The sequence below is a fragment of the Mastigoproctus giganteus genome, chromosome 7 (assembly GCF_048544385.1).
Source record: "Mastigoproctus giganteus isolate SK-2022 chromosome 7, ASM4854438v1, whole genome shotgun sequence".
Lineage (NCBI taxonomy): Eukaryota > Metazoa > Arthropoda > Arachnida > Uropygi > Thelyphonidae > Mastigoproctus > Mastigoproctus giganteus.
The window spans coordinates 24,136,091-24,158,701 of NC_143581.1; the positions used below are offsets into that span (position 1 = coordinate 24,136,091).

General features: G+C 38.3%; 1 protein-coding gene across 1 annotated transcript; it reads left to right on the forward strand.

The window, feature by feature from the left end:
• Positions 1–5,130: 5,130 nt before the first annotated feature.
• On the forward strand, positions 5,131–16,860 carry LOC150082655 (lipase member H-A-like). The gene is made up of 7 exons (XM_090378233.1): positions 5,131–5,235; positions 6,303–6,502; positions 14,058–14,207; positions 14,473–14,602; positions 14,993–15,111; positions 16,361–16,465; positions 16,595–16,860. Exons 5-7 carry the CDS (start codon positions 15,012–15,014, stop codon positions 16,858–16,860), a joined length of 471 nt encoding a protein of 156 aa, XP_090234359.1. The 5' UTR covers positions 5,131–5,235; positions 6,303–6,502; positions 14,058–14,207; positions 14,473–14,602; positions 14,993–15,011.
• The last annotated feature ends 5,751 nt before the right edge of the window (positions 16,861–22,611 follow it).

Below are 22,611 nucleotides of genomic sequence, written 5' to 3' on the forward strand. Positions count from 1 at the left end.
ACTTAAGGACCAACGCTATTTCTAAAGATTACAGCCACACAATCTTTACTTAAGGTACTCTTTACTGATAAGAGTAGATTCAGTCTCAGCAGCAATTATGGACGTCAACTAATCCGGCGAGAGGTTGGCACACGGTATCACCCCCCCCCCCCCAACTTCACTGAAAGGGATCGATGTGGCGGTCGAGGTGTTCTTGTCTGGAGAGGTGTTATCTTGGATCGACGTACACAACTCCAAATACTGGAAGGCGGTACTGTAACCGCTTCACGCTACTGTACTAAGGTAATCCTTCCCCACTGCGTCAGTTCCGCGTTGTCATTGGCCCCGAGTTCTTGTTTACGCCACACTCCATTGCACTGCAGCTGTTCATATGCTTTTGGAAAGTGTGGACATTGTTCGTATGGATTGGACTGCCCGTTCCGGCGATCTAAATCCCATGAACACATATGGGACGCTCTGGGGTGACGCCTAGCGGCACGTCCACACCCACCAGGAAATGTTCACCAGCTGAAGATGGCGCTGACAGAGGAATGGACGATGTTACCGCAAGTACTTATCAACAACATTGTTCTAAGTATGGACAGGCGGTGCAAAGCCTGCATCGACATTAGGGGTGCCCATATCTCCTACTGATTCATTTTTGGCTTTGATGTATCTGATCATTGCAGCCAGTGCTATGTTGCCATTTTTGAATCAAGTCCTCTGTACCGTTTTGTTTCCGTTGTTGTTTCCTTCATCTTTTCTGTACCTCACGAGGTTCCTTTGGTATGTTCTTTCCATATCCAGGCCACTCCTATGAGAAGCTACAGGTGAAAATCTGACTGGTCTTTTAGTTTTGCACACCAGTGTATGAACAGCAGCTTTGTTTTGAAATATATTTATGTATAATTTTAACAATCTCCAGAAGTTCCCCTTTAAAGAACACCTTACTCTATTGCCACTCCCCGATTCAAGGCTTCATATTAAACCCTAGAACTTCATTACACGATATCTTCATACTTACAATATAATTAATCCCTTCTCAAGAAAACTGATAGCAGTCTAAAATGAAAAGTATTATTTTGTTCGTTTTATTAGTCACAGAAAATAAGCTGTTAGTAGAAAAGTTCGTGACATGTTTAGAAAAATATGAAGTTGTAATGAATGCGTTTTAAATTAAATTTCAATTATAAGTTCTGTATGATTCTTTCATTTTTATGGATTTAATTCTCTACATCAGAGTGGTTTTCACAACTGAAAGCTTTGATACCTCATCAATATTTCAAATATAAAAAGGGGATGTCGATATACAAACCAGAAGTGGTGTTTTCAAACAGCTGTTTCAGAGTACTTGTGATTCTACGTGAAAGTCAGGTGTTTAAACAAACTCCTGCATATCTAGCTCTTTGAATGCATACTGATGTGTACATATGCACACACACACACACCATTTTGCCATCTGAGTCAGTTGACGAATCCTCCCCCAGGCCTTTGAGAGCAGTGTTCCAATGTCACTATCATTTATTAAAATAAGATAATCTTTTAACAGATTTGAAGGACTGAAAGACATTTCGTTAGATTGCAATAAAAGTGGTCAGGAAATATTTCCTCAGAGTAGTCGTTCGTTATGAGTATACCATCATTGTCTTCGATAGACTGAATATATCGATAGTTTTGCCCTTTTGTTTTTATTTTCTAAGTTTAGGAAGAGGGTATCAAGAGATGTGCTAAAATAGGGTGAATTATCTCTCTTGATGATAAGAGTAAAAGAATTAAACCAATGTCCACTACTATATCCGCTACAAATACGTTGACCCCTGGGTGTTGGGTTATTTTTAATAATCGCGATGTTCCTACGGCTGTGAGGGGTCACGAATATAGTAACAGACAAGATTTTCCTGGAGTTAAAAATGTAATCTGAGCCGAGAACAACTAAGTCGAACACGGTCTGAGAGCCCATGATATTTTTGCAAGAATTTCCTCCATTTAAAACTAAGGCCTTTTCCACATAGTGCAAAAGAACCGAAGTTATTGTTATGGGATAACCGCGAGTGGTTTTACCCAATTTTTTTGCAATACTGAATTAATATACACTGCTCGATAAAATTAAGAGAACACGTAGAAAATGTGATCTGGTGTTGTACCATAGAAGAACAATGAAATGAGGAGACAGCGAGAGACGTCGGACATCTAGTATAAGGGGCATTGAAGGGTTGTATAAGAAGTCAATACAAGGTGCTCGAAAATATGGTCACATGGTATAAGTTCGGTGTACGGGCCCATCTAAAGGCTAAACAGGTCTAACAGCGGTAAACCATGCTCGATATATGGGTGCCTATAAGATTCTGTGGCAACAAATACCATTCTTCCACCAGCACAGATCTTAGCTGACCTAGCGACCAAGGAGTTGGCTTTTGGCGTGCAATGCGACAACCCAAGAGCGTTCCACAAATGTTCGATCGGATTCAAGTCTGTGATCGTGCTGGCCACGGCAGTCGTTGAATATCTTCATTTTCAAGGTATTGAGCTCTATGTGCAGTGGCTTTGTCATGCATGAAAAGAAAATCTGGGCAAACCGCAACCCATAAGAAGTCGCACGTAGGTTTCGAGAATCTGTTCTCGGTACCTCTGGGCAGTTACAGTACTCATATCAAAAACATGAAGAGCGGTACGGCCATTGATCATTATTCTGATTATTATTCTGCCTCCACCGTAAGCGTCCCTTTCTCTGATGCTGAAGGTATGGCACCACATTTCTCGTTATCTCAAGATGAAAAAACGTCTACTGTCTCTACGATAAAACTGGACTCATCAGAGAATAGAACTACACCACAAGTTTCACCACGTGTTCTGTTAATTTTGTCGAGCAGTGTAGTTTAGATTCGCTCAAACTAAATTTGAATATGAAAAGCATATCGAGCGCACCGGACTTCCGTAGTGAAACTGTGTGCAGTAGACCGTGGCAATTTTCGCAATTGCTGAATATGCCCTTCGGAGCAAATATTATACACGTGTGCCTCTCAATTTATTCTCTCCATGAAGCAAACTTGACTTGGAAGAAAACTCGAATTGACAGTAGAACAGCATATTGTAAAGTAACTTCACCAATACTTGAAGCGAATCGGTAATATAGGTGTATAATCTTTCCTTTCCATCAATAGAATTCCATAAAATTGAAGAATTGGACAATTTCTCCTATTTTCAAGGTCTTTGATGAGTGACGCAGATTGTTGCTCATTTATTCATAACAAAATGAGCGAAAATTTACATGGTAAATATAGCAAATCGGTAATTGAATATTCATACCAAGTGACACCATTTCGCAATAATAAATTACGCAGTCCCGAACTCAATATAATACGCGTGCATCGTAACCTCTCCCAGTATGCACATACGTATGAAACGATTCTGTTTCGTTTTATTCCCCGCTGAGGTAAGACCTTATTAGACGTAAACTTTGCAGTGTTTAGCTTATTACTTCTTGTAAAATTTATTGTTCTTTTAAAAATGGAGTATATACCTTCCTTTTCTTAATTTCAACCAGGGTCCCAATACATATAAGTCATGACAGATGCAATTTCATATGAAATAATCTCGTCCATGAAAAATTTGTTAAAGACCCTTGCAAGTTCTTGGAGTTCGTGTCTAACTGATGCTGACGGAATATCCCTCTATTTTCCCTCTTTAACTCAATACAAGCCGGAGGTGTTAGGACCATCCGCGTTATTTGTTCAAAGAGAATTTGCGCCACTTGAGTTTAGATTCCAATTATTTTTATACTAAAATCTTAACTTGAAATTATTTTATTTTCGATTGTTATACTTTGATCTCATCGAATTAAACAATTCTAAAATTTATTGGCTAAAACTACCTTACTTTTCAAATAATTGAAGAGGATTATAGGGATATTTTTGTATCTAAAAAGGTTGTTTTAAGATCATAACTAATAACTGGGAGTTTCCTAGACTGTAGAAAGTTAACCTTTTCCGATAGATAAAAGCCCCTAAAGAGGAAGAAAATAAATTTTCCTCTGCTTCATATGATGCCCTTGACAGCCGTTTAAAAGCAAAACCGTTTCCAGCATATAGACCAAATTGGTGACGGGTAAGTGACCAGCGTGGCAGATTATGGTCAACATGAATCGTTGAGGAGGCTTCCATTCTGCAGTGGATTGATAATGGTTTACTTTAGTATTAGTATTAGTATTAGTAACGGCCGCATGGTGCAAGAAAGCCTATGGCTTATGCTGCACCAGCCAAAAAAAAAAAAAAAAAAAATTAAAAAAAATAAATCCGAACAAAACAATGATAAAAACAAAAAAATAAAAATAAATAACTAAATAATAATAATTAATAAAATAAAAAAATAAATAAAAAGGAAATTAAACCTATCATCCTATGTGCTTCCCTTACCCGAAAGTACTATCCAGATGACCTTTGAATTTCCCCAAACTGTCGGCCTCTACCACCCATGAAGGCAACTTATTCCAGTAATTTATAACTCGCTGGCTAAAATAGAACTTCCTGCAATCCAATCTAAACATTTCCCCCCGTAACTTGAATTTATGTCCCCTAGTTCTAGCATCATTTATAATCTTGAAAATTTTGTCCTCATTCATTTTACTGATGCCTCTCAGAGCCTTAAACACCTCAATCAAATCTCCTCTAAGGTGTCTAGTTTCCAAACTCTGCAACCCACATATTCGAAGTCTTTCTTCATAAGGACGCCCTTTTGCCGATCTCACCAGGCGAGTTACCCTTCTTTGCACCCTTTCAAGAAGCTCGATGTCTTTCTTCAGGTGCGGTCTCCATACTTGAACACAGTTTTTACCTTTAACTTTAAGGTATCATCGCTTGGCCTAGATGTGTGGCTCTTGTCTTTTTTCTGGGAAGCTCCGATTTTTCATCCGAAAAGCCTGAAATCAACCAAAGAATACAAAGCACAGTTTATCCTTGCTATACCAGCATCTTATAATCTTAGCTAGCCGGTGCTTATTCTGAACACATCAGTTATCATCACTGGGTTTATGATAAATTGCTATTCACCTAATTTCGCCAGGAATTTTATTCCAGATATCCAACGATTATTTTCATAAGAAAATCATTCTTAATATTTTATTACAGCAAGTATTTCAAAACGCAATGAAGATTCTGTGCAGTTTATGGGCCTTCCTACTATGCTACTATCAACAGGTACAGGTACAGGGACAAGGAATGCCAACGCCTGCTTCTCAGTTCCTTTGTACGCCAATTCATGGTAATTGTTCTTTTAAGAATCAGCATTTGTTATTTTTATAACTTACCACTTTCCGACTCTCCCTATCCCTGTAACCTTAAATGATTTTAAGATATGTAATCCAAACACGTCAGGAAACTTGGAACTTATGTTACTCTTTCAAGATTTTGGGCTGACAAATGACAGATGATCATACAGGAAACAGAAATAGAAGGGGATAAACTAAGAAAACTTAGTTCGATGGGTCTGGAATTCGCGTATTCGAACTGGTTTTAAATGCAGATGCTGATTTAGAGGATCAGTGACCACAGAAATATCTGTAGAAAAGAAGCACACAGCCGAAATTTTTTGAGTGCGTCTTTTGGATACAATAAAGGTTCTTATAAAGGTTTGGAAGGGATACCACTACAGATGTTACAATAATGAACCGTGTTATGATGGATTTCTCTAGACTTATTAGATGCTTCTAAGAAACAAAACTGAGAGAGTGAAAAGGGCAATCCCAGTTAGGTTTCTTTAATGAAGAAGAAGTAATATCCCTAAAATTTGAATTTGACCACCGGGCTAAGTGACTTATTCACTCCAGTGAACAAATTGGCTTTTGCGTTTGTTTGGAGAATTCAATCGTTTGCTCTGCTTGGTCATCGTCATGCTTAATAAGCTTGAATTTGTAGTCCTAGTTCAGCAAACACGTTTTTCTAAATTAATCACTTTGCGCTACTGCTGGTGTTAATTTTTCATACTAATTTTCCTTTAGAAAAAACTCCCGCGTATGCTGATTACAATGAAAAAACCATTATTCGATTTAGCTACAATTCTTAAGAATCGTACCTGAACCGAAACCTGACTAAGATTCATTCATGTTATTTAAACTTGGAATAATCACACAACAATTATTAGTTATCCATAATAATTATTGATTTTCTATATTTAAATTTTAAAATAATTAAGAACTTTAACTTTTAAATCCGAAGTGTAGTTTCAATACGGAAACTAATTTTTGTTGAAGTAAACTCCAGTAGATATTTTTCATGTCGTTCATATAGGATGTTCATTAACAAATTATATAAATCCTGGTTTTCATTTAGATGTGGAATTTCCAGTGAACGTGACCCAGTTCTTTTGTTATACGAGAAGTAACCCAGACAGTCCTGCTAATTATACATACGGAGAGAGTCATTTTCTTTGGAACCGTGTAGTTCATCAAGACCATCAAAAGTGCTGATTCCGGGCTGGCAGGATATTGCGAAATATTGCGACGCCTCCACCTCCAATCCAGTGGACATACGTAAGTCTGTTGTAGTATATTTCTTTATAAATCAGGAGTCTCACGTAACACTTAGTACACTAATCTATAAAAATATCATCCAGTAATCCCTGTTTTCATAGTCCATTGAACATTTTCGGATAATAAATTGAGTCAGACAGGTACAAGAGAAACTTATGAGCCAAACAAATAGTTATTCTTGTCCTGATACATACAGCCAGCTGACCTATTTCGAAAGGAAGATTACTGTGGGATTTCAGATAGCTGGCTTGTCGATTCTTCCAATTGCTGACAGCAATTGGAATCAAGGCATCAACAGGTTGACGCTTTGATGACGTGATTCTTTTAAGGCCCCACCAGGGACTGAATTTTCTCTTTCTTTTCTTTTCAGGAACATTCTTTTTACATATATGCCGGATTATAAGTAAGGCTATTAAATTTGAAAGTCAAAACCGTGAAGTTGTGTTCAGCTTATCAGTGACATTGATATATGCCCTCTTAGTCTGAGTAGTGGGTAACATTCCAGCTTTTAACTTCTAGTGAAAATGCCCAGAGCTTGATTGTCTTGGCCAGACGAAGAAGGAATACTTCTCTTCTAGAAAAGCAGAAGCTTTTATTGCCTATTTTCACAGCTTGGCGGAATTAATAGGTCTCTGGAGAAGGGATGCTTTTCATCGACAGAGAAACCAACTATAGAACATGAACTGCATACAGAGAAATTCGTTGTGGACTTGGAATCTCAAGGTGTAGGACTTCAAATTATCTTGTTAAGAACAGATATCAGTTCGAAATATTTCCTTCTGACAGTTGGTTTCGGAATGCTTTTCAGAAACGCAGCAAATCCTCTGTTACCATGGATCCTTTCGACAGAAAATCTGCAATCGTGGAGTTATTCACTTCCACGAAAACCAATATGACCTTTCCATCTGATGGTGCTGGCCAAAAGTTTACTTTTAGAAAATCTATGAGCACGTATTACAGTAACATAGTCCTCGAACAAATGACACCTGGAAACTCTTCCTACATTCTCTTCTCAGTCCAAACTTCTTCCTCTTCAGACTTTCGAAGATCACTTATCAAATAGTAAAAACACGAAACTGCATTGAAAAGCGAGTTCATAGCTAATTGCAAAGTGTAGAAGCGGATTTCTACTGAATATGGCTGTTGTATTCTAACTGGGACTATTAACTTGTCAGTACATCCTATTCAGTTACATTTGGTGGGCTTTTGGTGTTCATCTTATCGTTTACATTTAGTGGGTTAAAAACCACTGTCTCCGAAAAAAAGAACAAAGAAGCACTGCAACTATCTCCGAAGCTGATCTGAAGGGATTTTAAACTTGTAAAGTATTTTACTTCCACAATAATTTTGTGGAAGTAAACACCAACAGTAGCAATGAAATCTTGTTCGTTTTTAAAATGATTATATTAATTACTTTTGCTACGATCTCATATAAGTATGAAATAGAGAGAGAGAGAGAGAGAGAGAGAGAGAGAGAGAGAGATAATCTTTAATGCCCTTCACGGCCAAAAAGCCAGGGGTTTACATTTGTAAAATAGGGTCTAGTTGAATGATAAAGTGGCTTCACTTCATCATTCAACTGGAAGTGCGCAGTTATTGTGGCTTTTTTTTGTTAGATGCCAAAGAAACTAAGTCTATGAGGCGTCTTATATTCTTTTTATTTATTTATTTTTTTTTATGAAAACCCCAAGCACGAAATGTATTAGAACCTATAGTACTTGGTACCGTTCTTGGGTTGGAGGTTGAGAAGTCGATAGAAGATATTTGTTGACTTTGTACTTGAACTTCTGTAGACTGTAATTTTCAGGAAATACGTTTGAAGGAAGTTGTTCCAGAAAACGGCAGTTGAAGGAATAAACGAGGAAGATGAAAAGTTGGTTCTGTGAGTTTGAAGTTGGACAGTAAATGGATGTTGTCTGGTGGCTGCACGCGTTCGGATTGTTTTGAAAGAGAGAGCGAGAATTATAGAAGCCAATTCAGAAGAACAGGAGATCAAGATTTCCTAGCGGCAGCTGCCCCAGCTGATTATGGGGTCGTATTCACATCTCGGATTGCACGCAAGGGTGGAGGCGTCGCAATATTTTACAAGAAATCTTCTTTCAAGCTATTGGATAATAAATCCAGCAACTCCCCCAATTATGAAGCAGTCCTCATTACGTTAGGACACAACTTCGTGACGTTTGACGTCTGTGTGGTGTACATACCCCCAACGCCTTCCCAGCAAATCATCCTTGAAGTATCCAACTGGTTAATCAATCAGCTGCATCCCACAGTTTCTCACTTAATTTGTGGTGACTTCAATTTACCTCCTTAGTTTTCTAATCTGAAAAAGGATCTTCTTGCACACTTGAGATGGCTGACCTACAACTTATTAATGAAGCTCCAACCAGGAGGAATAACCTCTTAGATCTAGTTCTAGCCTCTATCCCTTGAACCCTTGATTACATTGCAGAAACGGCATTTGACTCTGATCATGTCCCAATATATGTGACTGCATATCTGCCAGCCCCCAAATTAGAAGCCAGAAGGACAACAAAAAAGGTTGACACCACTATCCCCAACTTACTTGATGTAGATAAGTGCATCAGAGTCGCCTCTCTTATTCCCTGGGTGGCCTTAGAGACTTGTGAGCCAGAACTAGCTGTGAACATTCTCACAAACTGGATCAACACGGTTGCCAAATATGCTGCCTCTAAAAAAATCACAATCAGTCCATATGTAAGACTTTGGTGGAATTCATAACTCAAAATGAGTTTCCAGCTGAAGCAACAGCTCCATCGCACATGGAAACGTCAATGATCGCATGGTTTATTCAAGGGCACGGGCTCAATTTAATCGCCTGAAATCTGAGGCAATAAAATTGTACGTTAACCGTGATCTGGCTAAAGGAAAAATTCCGTACAAGAAAGTGAACCTTCACTCTCCTTTGCAACTTGATCCTGAATTGTGGCTCGATTTCGTCACAAGATTTAACCGTAATCCTGCCAACAGAGCCCACCCAGCACGAAGTGTTGAATATCATTCAGATCACAAAACAACAGCTGATCGTAGCCATCAATTCTCTACCTGCCTCGTCAACCACCGGTGATGATGGAGTTCCCCAATTCATGCTCAAATGTCTAAGTCCGTACATTATTCATCCACTTTTAATTATCTTCAACCAGTTACTCTCGAACCAGATTTTCCCACAGCAGTGGAAAAACTATCTCATCAAACCTTTAGCTAAAGTTCAGTAGCCATCGGAACCTAAACACTACCGATCCATCTCCAACTCCTCCAGCCCGCTGAAGCTCCTGGAGAAGGCTCTACTCCCCATTCCCACTAAGCAGATCTTACCCAGTAATCCAGCCCAAATTCACTACTCCCTTCCAAATAGATCAACGATCACCAATCTGCTAACGACCACGAATACTATCTTGTCAGCATTTGAGAAAAGGCAAGAACTAGCTGTTACTTACTTAGACATTGAGGCCGCATTTGATGCCGTACAAGTAAACCAACTTCTCACTCTCCTGGAATGCCGCTTTCTGATCACAGGGAACATATTATGCTTTCTCTCCTCTCTTCTGCATGACAGAGTTATAAAGCTTCATACAGGAGATCGCGCCCTAACAAGATCCGTCACTGCAGGAGTCCCACAAGGAGCGGTCCTTTCGGACCTTCTGTTTTCATCTATTATCTCACCACTGGTTGCACATTCTCGGTGTCTACTGAGCTATGCGGATGATCTCAAAATACTCACTTCCATCATCCCCGGTTAAGATCTAGATCTGGTAAAAGCGGAAATTGACAACACTCTCACCGCAGTCACATCTTACCTCTGTCAGTTTGGGCTCAAGATCAATCCTGCTAAGTCCGAATTCGTGGTGTATTCATTGAAGCAAACTCCTCCATCTCTCCAGCCTTCGGTTGGCACCATCCTCATCACAAGTGTGTCCAGCCACCGTGATCGGGCGTTGTATTCGACTCCAAACTTCGATTTAACGCCCACATAGACATGCTCCTCACACGTGCTTCAAGGCTCCGGTGAATAGCAAAACAACATCTCCTACATATCTCCGATAAAAAGACAACCGTGAAGTACATAAGAACAATTATCTTTCCACCTTTACTCTATGCTGCTAAAATTTGGGCGTCAGCGGCACTGTCAATAAAGAAACCACTCTTTGCCGCAAAATTCTGGCTTCTAAAGTGGGCCAACAGGAAGCACACCCTTCCAGCTCTGATTCGCACCACGCAGCTTGCCAAATCTCTCGGGATTCCACGACTCCATCTCTCGGAGAGGTTCCTCCCTCAGCAAATGCTCAAGTAAACCCAGGCACTTGACGCCGAACTGAACAAATTCGCTGTTGACCGGACTTACTGGAAAAAAAATTATGACTAGTAGGACTAATCAGCAATGACTGATGTGCACCTCGCATCTGTTCCCGTCTGATTGAGCTGGTGCTCTTATCTCGATGTTAAGCCAGCTCAATCAGACCTAATTCTCGTGAGGAATTCTCTCCTTTTTTTAAAATATGTTTGTTTGTATAATTACCTTTTCTTTGTGAATAATTGTTCGATTATCCCCGAAGTTTCGGAAGGCTGTAAACCCCTGGCTTTATGACCGTGAAAGGCAATAAAGATTCTCTTTCTCTCTCTCTCTCTCTCTCTCTCTCTCTCTCTCTCTCTCTCTCTCTCTCTCTCTCTCTCTTTGATGCAGAGGTAGCAATATTTGCTTGTGCCAAGAGAGATTACAAGTCAGGGTAATCCTCAAAAGAGATATATCATTTTGCCTGGAAATCGGAGTGTCATCGTAGATAAGCATACGAGCAGAAGACTCCTTTTTGCGAGATATAAGACAAGACTGAGTTTTAGAAGGATTGAAATCAACTAAGTTGTCTTTGCCCCACTGGAGAATTACCTGGAGATTGGCATTTAAGGAATTGGTAGCAGATATTCGAAAAGTTGAAGCTGATTGAGCAGGGCAAGATTTTTCAAAATGGAAAGTGGAATGCAATGTGCTATCATCGGCAAAACTATGCATAGGATTTCCAGTCAATTGAAGAAGGTTATTAATATACAAGAGGAAAAGAGTGGGGGAAAGAACTGAACCTTGGGAGACTCCGGCATTAGTGGAGAAGTTAGAAGACAGAAAGCCATCTACCATCACCCTCAGTGAGCGATCAGAGAGAAAACTGGTTACCCAATTACTAAAAACAGTTGGCAAACCATAAGATGGAAGCTTGTTTAGAAGACCTTTATGCCAAACACGATCGAAAGCCTTTGAGATGTCTAGAGCAACTGTTTGTGTTTCACAGAACCTTTCCATTTAATTAGTCCATAAATGGGTAACATAAGCCAGAAGATCACCAGTGGATCAACACTGACGCAATCTATACTGGCAATCGTCGATCACACGAAGGTTTCTAGGTAGTTTAAGAGTTGGTGGTTAATTGATTTCTCCATTACTTTAGAAAGAGTAGAAGTAATTGCAATGGGACGATAATTGGATGGGAGGGATTTGTCACCCTTTTTAGGAATTGGCTGAATATCAGCGAATTTCCAAGGAGAAGGAAAAACACCTTTGGAACAAGAAAGTGAAAAAAAGGCAGCAAAGAACAGGAGTAAGTTCAGGAGCACAGGTTTTGAGAACAAGTGGAGAAATGCCATCAGGACCTGGAGCTTTCTTAGCATCAAGATTCGTCAAAATTCTTCTGACATCCTTTTGACGGAAGACCACAGGAGGCTTTGAATGGGGCGTGTTGGGAATGGTGGGAGGTGTTTTACCAAGATCATTAATACATGAGATGGAAGAAAAATGGGATGCTAGCAGGTCAGCTTTATCCTTGGCTGAAGTGACAACAGAACCATCTGGTTTGGACAGAGGTGGGAGCAGAAATGGGCAAAAGTTGCGGCTAATAGCTTTGGCAAGAGACCAGAATGCTCGGCTAATATTAGGGCATGAAGCAAGTTTTCTACTCTTAGCCTGTTTAAAATCTAGTTTGGACTGATTAATAACTGCTTTACAATTGTTGTGAGCTTAGGTGTAGGCAGAAAATGAAACTGAAGAATTGGAAACAAGCCAATTACAATATGCAACGTTATTATATTGAACAGCCGTAGCACATTTATTGGAAAACCAAGGTTTTAATAAAAGAGGAGATTTTAAAGTGAAGTGTGGAATAAAGGATTCCATTCCTACAAGAAGTATTTCACTGACACGATCTTAGTAAACGTTGACATCAGAAGTTTTGAAACAAAAATCCGACCAAGGAAAAGAAGAAAAGAAATCTCGCAGGTGATCCCATTTTGCATTCTTGTAATGCCAAGTAACACGAGGTTGGGAATAGCTATGAGATAAAGGCTCCGTTGGAGAAGAGACAATCACTAAGTTGTGATCTGAGGTGCCTAAAGGACCACTCACTTCAACCGTGTACTTAGAAGGGTTGTTTGTGAGAAAAAGATCAAGCGTGTTGGCTGTATGGTTTGGACTGTCTAGTATTCTTGTAGGTAAATGAACAATCTTTGCAAGGTCACTATTAATCGCAAAAGCCTGAGCATCTTGATCAGTGTGACTAGAAAACGGAAGCCAACTGGAGTTGCAAACATTAAAATCACCAAGGAAAATTACCTCACTCTTAGGAAAGTTGCACTGCAGAAAGTCAAGTTGCAAAGAGAGGAAGTCAAAGAGCTCCAAGTGATTAGTGGAGTTGGGAGAACAGTAGAGACAACAGATGAATTTGACACAATGAGTGGAGTTGGGAGAATAGTAGAGACAACAGATGAATTTGACACAATGAGGTAGAGAGATTTTAAGCCAGAGATGATCGAAGAGAGGAGATTCCAAATTGCCAAGTCTCTGACAGGGAATATCACAACGGACATATGCACAAGTACCACCTTTGAGGCGAAAGGAATCATAGAGCGAATATATTGGGCAACTGAGATGAGTAGTAGTTGAATCAACCGATAACTGAGATACTGTCAGAAAAAGTACATGGGGCTTGGCAGACTGCAAGTGGAAATGGACATCGTTGAGATTAGAATTGAGACCACGTGTATTTTTGAAATGAATTAGGAAGTGCTTGGGAGGTTTAGATCTTTTTGCAGATAAGGTTACTCTATTAGTTTGAGTACATATTCTGTCTGTATATGTCTTTTATTCTGTTGTCGAGTTTTCTAAGACTGATTAACTCAACTATATTGTAAAAAAAAGCATGTTATGTTGCTCGCTTCATTGACGGGATTCGAACCAGATCTTTTCCCCCCTGTGGGAAGCACAGTAGTTAAGAGTAAAGACCGTTGGTTCCAATCTTCTCTTAATGAAATTTCCAAGCTCAAATCTTGCCCTTTTAATGTTTGGTTTTTGCAGTTACCAATCAGAGGACACCAGAAGTTGAAGGAACATTCACATAAACCAATAAAAATTAAACAAATGGAAAAGTTATATAACAAAAATATGAAAGCAAATAAAGTGCGAGGTCGATTAGAATTTAAGGATATTTTTGGGGTAAATTTTTGTTTGGAACTTGAGTATTTATTTACCTGTTTCTTTTCAAACTTTCGTTTTCAGCAATCCAAAGATGCTCTGTTAGAGGAAGGCGACTACAATATAATTATAATTGAATATCCACAAGTACAAAATTTACCACCAGACCAACTTGTGACTGCAGTTAGTGAAGTAGTCGCTAAAGAAGTTGCTTCAACCCTTATTAAAGCACAGGTATGTAAGAGCAAGAAAGGTAAATAAAAGTGCTCTTTCTAAGCCTACAGGACTATTAGGAAATAATGTAAACTCATTCTACATCATGTATAGTATAATAGATATTCTGTTATTATTAAGTTTAATTGAAGATTTCAATACATTCTTACCAGTTTAAGCATCAAAAACATTTCTCTTATGTACCAGATGGAGTTTACATGCAGTCTGTCCTTGTCTGTTCCAATATTTTCACATTTGCAAAAGAATATCCTTTATATTTTTACAGGATAATGGAAACCTCTTACTTTCCACTTGTCACATCATTGGACACAGCGCAGGTGGCCAAATTGCTGGAATTGCTGCGTATCAGGTGTATCAGTTGTTGCCAGATTCGGCCCTAATAGATCGCATTACAGGTGAGAAAATTAACTTTTTAAAACAATCGTGAAATTCATGATATACTTCTTTTTTATCTGAAAATATATGACAGTGATTTAGAGACTGAACTTTGGACCTACGCGCTCAACGCAGACATACAACCGACATCGATTTTCCTCCAAAATATCTTTAAAATGTAGTTAATGTTTAATATAGTTATCGATAGTACTGGGACACCATATGAATTATCGAATTATTGAGTATTTTTCTGATAGCGATCACATGATTTTATATATAAAATATAAGATAATAATAATATAAAAGTGTACTTGTACGTATTATTCTGGAATCTATTTATGTGTTGTGTATTTGATAGTCTCATCATATAACTATTCGCATATATGAGAAAATTATTACTACATTTCAAGGACTCGACCCTGCTGGAGCATGTTTTCGTACCAGACCAGACCACCAGAAGCCCGTTTGGATCGATCACAAGCAAATTTTGTGGACATCATTCACACAAATGCACAGGAAGTGCAACTAAGTGAGTTGGAAAATATTAATTGGCATTTTATTTTAGATAAATAATATGCAATATATACATTCTTATCCCTCATCTCTTCCATCATGCAGTACGATTAATGTCTTTTGTGGTTATGATGGACATCATGGCGAGATCCAATCTTCCTTACATTTCTAGGGTACAGCTCTAAAAGGCCGGCCAGTCCACTGCATCGAATCTATTGGTAACTCTCTATGAGGCAAGGGGATCAGCTGATGTAAAATCTGTCTGCATCTACTCTGCCAGATAGTGACTGGAGGGGGTCTGAGTAGTGTGTGTTATGCCTGGGTAGGCATTTTCGAAGCCACCTTATGTCAAGGAGCTAGGTATATTCTTGCTGTGTGTACGCCATATCCAAAAATTTCATTAAACAAATGAATGATCATTTATTACCAAAAATACAGATAAGCTCATTGCAGCCTTATGGTTAAGGAGCAGGAATTAAGAAAATTTACAGAATCTATAACAATGATTTAATTGGAAGTTGGGAAACTTTAGCACGCAGTTCTCAGTTGTATTTAGAGACACTATTAAGCACACACTTCTCTAGAATTTCTTGAGTGGTGAGGCTTCAGCAGTTTTTGTAAAGTTTGGCTGTTTCTTTTCTATAGGATTTGCTAGAGAAAAACTTCTGATAGTAGATTCTGAGTTGATTAAGTAGTTGAAGTGTTGAGTTGCAGAATAGCCTGTATTCTTTGTTAATGTCCACTTTTGGTACAGGAGTGTCTCGAATGAGAATATGGACTGGCTTAGGCTTCTTCTGGAAAGTGTAGGTAATTTGGGCAGATCTGTTTGCGTTGATGGTTTGGAGGTACTGGACCAGGGTTGCCACTAATTCAGTGAAATCCTGAGTAATTTTTTGTAAGTTCCCACTGGGTCTGTAAGTAATAAAGATTTTTTATTTTTCATCTTTATGAAAAATCACTGGATAATGTCCATTCTACTCATACCATTCGATTCATTCATTCGATAATTTCGATTATATTCATACTAGTCCAATTATTCATTCAATTATTTAATTCGATTATATTCATATCATTCAATCATTCATTTTTGATTATGATCCATTCCATTATTTCATTCTATTATTGAAATGTCTCAAGTACTGATCATTCTAACATGCCCATCACAACCATAAACGAGTACTTGTTTTTCTTTAATTAAAATTTAAAATATTTTAATCTTCTGATCTTTTTTAACAAACGCTAATGTTTTGATGTCTTACGAATAGCTTTCGGCTTCTTTGATGTACTTTTTGGTTTTGGCATATACGTACCATACGGACACCTTAATTTCTATCCAAATGGAGGCTTCTGTCAACCTGGATGTTGCTGTGGTGAGTAACTGCGAATACTCAGAAGTGAAATATTTTAGATGACTTTCAAACTTTGCTACTTTGATTATTATCAGTAGCTGTTTGTTCTGTTTAAATTAAAAATAAATTTACAATTGATTTCTTTTTCAGATTTTCCTGGCTATGTCTGCAGCCACGTACGTGTCACAGAGTATTTTATCGAGTCGATAACGAACAAGAATTGCAACTTTACTGCAGTCGAATGTGATTCGTACGGAAGTTATAAGAAAGGATTGTGCAGAGACAACAAAGTTGCTGTTATGGGACTGTACTCGGTAGACTACAAAGATCAGTTTTGTCCAAAGGAGCCACACACCCTGTATCTGCAGACAAACTGTGAACCGCCATATTGTAAACTAAATTTATGCTCTCAGTAGTGGAATTTGCAATTAATATCGTACAAACTGTGAAATATATAATGTATGCACGTTCTGTTAAATATGCAAATAATCCTTCAAAACATTAATGAAAAACTGTTACATAAAAATTACATTTGATATGTGTTTCTGTATTCTGTGTTCCTTAAGCTCATTTTCAGAATTATTCTCTTCACCTCTGACACAAATTAGTATTAGCATTAGCCTTATAATGCAAGAAAGCCACAAAATTTTGCTGTACTGGCCAAAAAAAAGTAAAAAGTACATAAGAAAATACAAATCGTGTTCTTTCCCCCTCAGGTAGTTAAATAACTAGTAGACCTTTGAACTTCTTCAAACTGTTAGCTTGGACTACTTGCAGAGGTAACATGTTCCAGTAAACAACAACTCGTTGGATAAAAGAAATCTTCCTATAATCTTGTCTAAATCTCATCCCCAGTAATTTGATTTTACGCCCACTAAAACAATGAAAATTAGTATCAGTAGGAGCAAACAAGCACCTACTAATACAGTCCCTTCAATCAGAGTGCACATTACATTGTCTGTGCAAGAGAAAGATTCCCAACAGCATTAAGTTTCTCAAGACATTCAAAGTGTTATAGACCTCAATCGGATCAATTCGCAAGTGCTTACTCTCCACACGCTGCAATTTGCAGAAATGAAGTCTTTCTTCATAAGAACAACCCTTTGTTCCGCTTCAGTCACGTTGCTCTTCTCTGTACTCGTTCCAGCAACTCCATATCTTTCCTAAAATGAGGCTTCCAGACCTGTATGCAGTACTCAAGATGTGGCCCGACCATTGCCTTATACAATGGCATAATTATCTCCTTATTCCTGCAACTAAAATTCTTGCATATCATTGACAAAACCATATGAGATTTCCTGGCAGGCTGCTCAGAAAATTCATGTCAGACTGCATAATTACTCCAGGTTCCTTTTCCTTTTTTACTGCCCTGAGCGTATTGCACATATCATTATTACTCTCCTTAAATACCCTGCCAACCTTTGTATCATCTGCAAACTTATATGTTAAGTCTGATATACCCTCATCAATATCAGTAATAACCACTCTCTGCCTTGTGCCACTCAACTATCCCTTGATCTACAGCAGCAACTTGCCCTTAATTCCACACTGCTCCAGTTTGTCCAGTTTGTACAGCAGTCTTTTATGTGCAACAGTATCAAAAGCCTTCCTGATATCCAAGTATATGATATCAAAAAATTATTTTTTGCATCCAGCTACTTTGTTCCTGCATCGTAGTATCCAATGAGATTGGTCAGACAAGATCGAGCCCCTTGACAAACCCATCCTGTGACTGAAGCATAAGGACACTTCTGTCTAGATGGTCCTTCATTACTTCTTTAACCGGTAACTCCATTATTATCCTTGGAACAGAAGTTAAGCTAATTGGTCTGTAATTACCCTTCCGCCTTCATTAATTTCAGTAACTTCTCTGTGTCTTATAAACCTCAATCCTCTAATGTGCCTGACTACCAATCTCTGTAGCCCATATAATAAAGGTGGTTTTTCATCGTACGGTTGCCCTTTTACTGATCTCTCCATGCGAGTTGCTCGTCTTTGGAGGTGACTCAAAGATCAACATTTTAAAACTGAAAATATTATTTCAACCAATGTAGTAAAGAAAATTTATTAACATAATTGATCAGTCGCTGCCAACCTGTGCCCTCGTGAGTAGCACAGTTGTTGGGACAGTTGTCTTCGATGACGTGAGAAATTTTTATGCACCTTTTTCACAACATGCTGAGTTAGTCGGTCTCAGACGAGGACAGCATGGTGGTGTTTTCTCCTGGGAATTCGAGTTTTTCGTTCAGCAAACAGAAAGTTTGCTTCAGAACATACGCAATTTACAGACAACACAGAGAAATATGGCCTTAGTCACTGATGCTCCTAAAACCCTACAACAGCAACAGCCAATGTGCACGACATTATATAATCCCTTTTAAATTGTTTAAAAAGATTTCAGTGATATTTCATAAATTACATATTACCACTCAAAAGCAATTGCTAAAACCATGGCTTGTTTTGCTTAGAAAGTCCAAAGTTTACTGCTATATACGCTTGAAATACACCGACCCACTGGGTGTTGAGTTCTTTTGAATCATAGCGAGGTTTCTACTGCTGTGAGTGGTCACAATTCACAAACGCAATAAAAAACAAGATTTTCAGGGCTTTACAAATATAATCTCTTGAGTTCAGCTGAGATCAACTAACTCGACCCCGGTCTAAGAGCCCATGAGATTTTTCACAAAAATGTCCTCCTGTAAGATGTAAAATCTTACAAGTAAATTGTATATAAAGATAATAGATCGTCGTTCCAAAACTGAGAAATTTAATAAGAAAGGATACGTCAGGAATAGTTATATTGAAAAATAAAATATAACAAATCAAATAAATTGAACAAAGTGGCTCGTTAAAAATATGGAGGAGATTAAATTAAGGAGGGGGCTAATCGAAAAGAAGGGAAGGGAGAGTCGTGAGAATTACTGCGCGAAATTTCTACCAACAGATGGATAAACACTCAACTGTAAACAAATCTGAAGGTCTAAAACGGGTAGCAGAGCCATCAGTAAATAGGTTCATGATAGAAGAGAACAGTCGAGTAGTCCGTCATCGGAAGGCAAGGGTAGTGGCCCGTATGCAAACGAGTGAAGTGTAAGGAGAAATGAGCCTGTCCGTCATCGGAAAGGTAGTGAAAGTGGCCTGGTGCAAATAAGTGTTGTGCAAGGAGAGAAATAACCCTAGTCCATCATCTGAAGGCAGTGATAAAGGTCCGTGCGCAGATAAGTGAGCTGAGAAGGTAAAGTTGTAATCCCGAGCCCGCCAGAATAGCTGAACCGAAGGCTAAGTAGCAGTATCGAAGATCAGCCCATAAATTCCTAAGATACTCAGTGATGCCCTATCCAGACGTAGACCACAGCCCATTGAGAAACGAAAAGCCCTAAGGTGAATGCCCTTGGTAAAAGATGATGTCAGTCCCAAACAAGGAGCGGAAGACCCCAAAACAGAGAAGTTCGGTTCGTAAAAATTAAGTAAAGGACTAGTTATATAGAATTCTCCCTCACAAGTAAAGGACTGTAGGAAACCTAGCATCCAATTAAGTAGAACGTTTAGAAAGATATTGTGAGATATATATATATGTACAAAATATATACACATAAATATAGAGATGTCAGGTGATAGTTATGGGTTTTGATTAATGTATAATTAGACATATGTAGAAAGGTAAAGGAGAAAAATTGGATATTTGTTATTAGTTATTGTCTAACATATATGTATGATAAATTTTGGAAGGGAAGGGTAGAGAAATACAGAGTAAGAAATAGCCTTCTGAATGTAGATAACCCTTGGGACAAGCATTAGTCCAGAAATTGATGTCAAATGTACGATTTATCTTGATTAGAGAAAGTTTGTGAAGTTATATTCCCCAAGACAAAATGGGGCACTAATTAAATCCGAAATTAAGAGTGAAATTCCTAAATCAATTTATAAGGTAAGAATTTGATTTACATAGGAGAAAGGGTATTAACTAAACCTCTTAAGTATTTATTGATCATGTGTGAAGAAAGAAGAAACTACAGCAGTTTTCTGTAAGGATATTAATTATGTTGTGTAGAAAGAAATAACCCTTCTAGTGCAAAACCAATGTACTTAATTGCATATATATCTGATGCTACATAGGCAAATGTGGATAATATTAGTATGTGCCTGAGGTTTGATCACTTCATCATGTTGTATATATATATATGTAAATAAACTATGTTATTTATTAATTAGTAAGTTTGTTATTCTTGAACACTCAGCCTTTCCGAAGGGAATTATATGTAATTGAGAAGTTCCCTTGAATCTGAAATTCTCCTGTGACTCCAAAGTCAGATGTGTAAGTGGGGGGTATAAGAAAAGAGGTCTATATATCTATAAGGGAACAAAGCAACAACAAAATAAAGAATATTCTATTATGAATAATAAAGAATAAAATCAAAATAAAAAGTAAAGATCTTTTCTCTTAAAATTCCTTCCCCCCACACTCCATTTAAGACTAAGGGCTTTCCCACATAGTGCAAATGAAGAGCAATCATAGTTATGGGCTAAGTACGAGTGGTTTAGCCCAATTTTTGCAATACTGAATTAATATTAGTATGCACTGCTAGACAAAATTAACAGAACAAGTAGAAAACTTGGTGTAACTTGTGCGGCTTACGATGAAGCAGAACAAAATTTGGTATGACGGTGTGCCATAGAATAATGATGAAATGAGAAGAAAGCCAGAAACGTAGGACAGGTAGAAGGAGCGTTTAAAGGATTGTATAAGAATTACCAAAACGGTCACATTACAGAAGTCGATAAAAGATGCTCCAAAATATGACCACATGACATTGTACAGCGTATGGGCCCAACCAACCACTAAACAGGCCTGACATCGGTGAACCGTGCTAGAAATTAGTGTGTTTATGATTCAGTGGCAACAAATCTCATTTTTCCACCATGGCAGATCTTAACTCACCAAGCGACCAAGGAGTTGACTGCTGGCATGCATAGCGACGCGATGGAAGTCCCACAGATGTTCGATCGGATTTAAGTCTGATGATCGTGCTGGCCACGGCAGTCGTTGAATGTCTTCAGTTTCATGGTATTGAGCTGTATGTGCAGTGATGGCGTTTCACCACGTTTTCTACGTGTTCTGTTATTTTTGTCGAGCAGTGTAGTTTAGATTCGCTCAATCCAAATTTGAATATGAAAAGGATATCGAGCGTGCCGGATATCCGTAGTGAAACTGTGTGCAGTAGACCATAGCAATTTTCGCAATGGCTGACTACGCTCTTCGAAGTGACATGTGTGTCCCCTCAATTTATTCTCTCCATGAAGCAAACTCGACATGGAGGAACACTCAAATTCACAGACTAGAACAGCATATTGTAAAGCAAGTTCACCAATACTTGTGAATCGGTAATACAGGTATATCATCTTTCCATTCCATCAATAGAATTCTATAAGCGTCGGTCAATACCTTGAACTACAGTAGTGTAATTTGCCTGTGACAAGCAATGTCCTCCAAAAGACTAGCAATCCTCCAAAAGACTTCCGTCCAATTGCCATAGGATGTACTTTATTAAAAATTTTAAAACAAACTAATACATCCAGTAATTATCCAGTACTGTTTTTCTCACCGACCACCTTACCTCCACACAGTCCTGCACCACAGGTCCACGACCTCAAATCTCCTCGATACTCTCTTCAGAACACAAAAGGCCCTGAACGATAGAGCTCAACTGGACATTATCTTTTTTGATATTAAACCTGCTTATGATACTGTGTCAATTCCTACTCTTTTATAAATCCTAAAAGAATATTTCAAGGCTTCAAACCAAATAGTCAGAATTCTGGAGTCTTTACTTCACCGGAGAGAGTTAATTATAGAAAATGGATCTCACCAAAAAACTATCTATGCAACGAGGGGGGTGCTCAGGGTGAGGTGATGTCGACCACCCTCTTTCCAATTCTACTTTAACCATGAAATTTCAACAACTACCACAAATTGGGTTGATCTGGTTGTAGACGGTATTTGGTATCTCGGAGAATTTTAGTGGACATGTTTACTCGGCAAGCAAAATACCCTCTATAATAAGAGAGCGTATAGTGAATTTTACACTTTGGTCCATATGAAATGATTTCTCTCGAATGATTCATTCAATTATTTAATTCGATTATACTCATATCATTCGAATGATTCA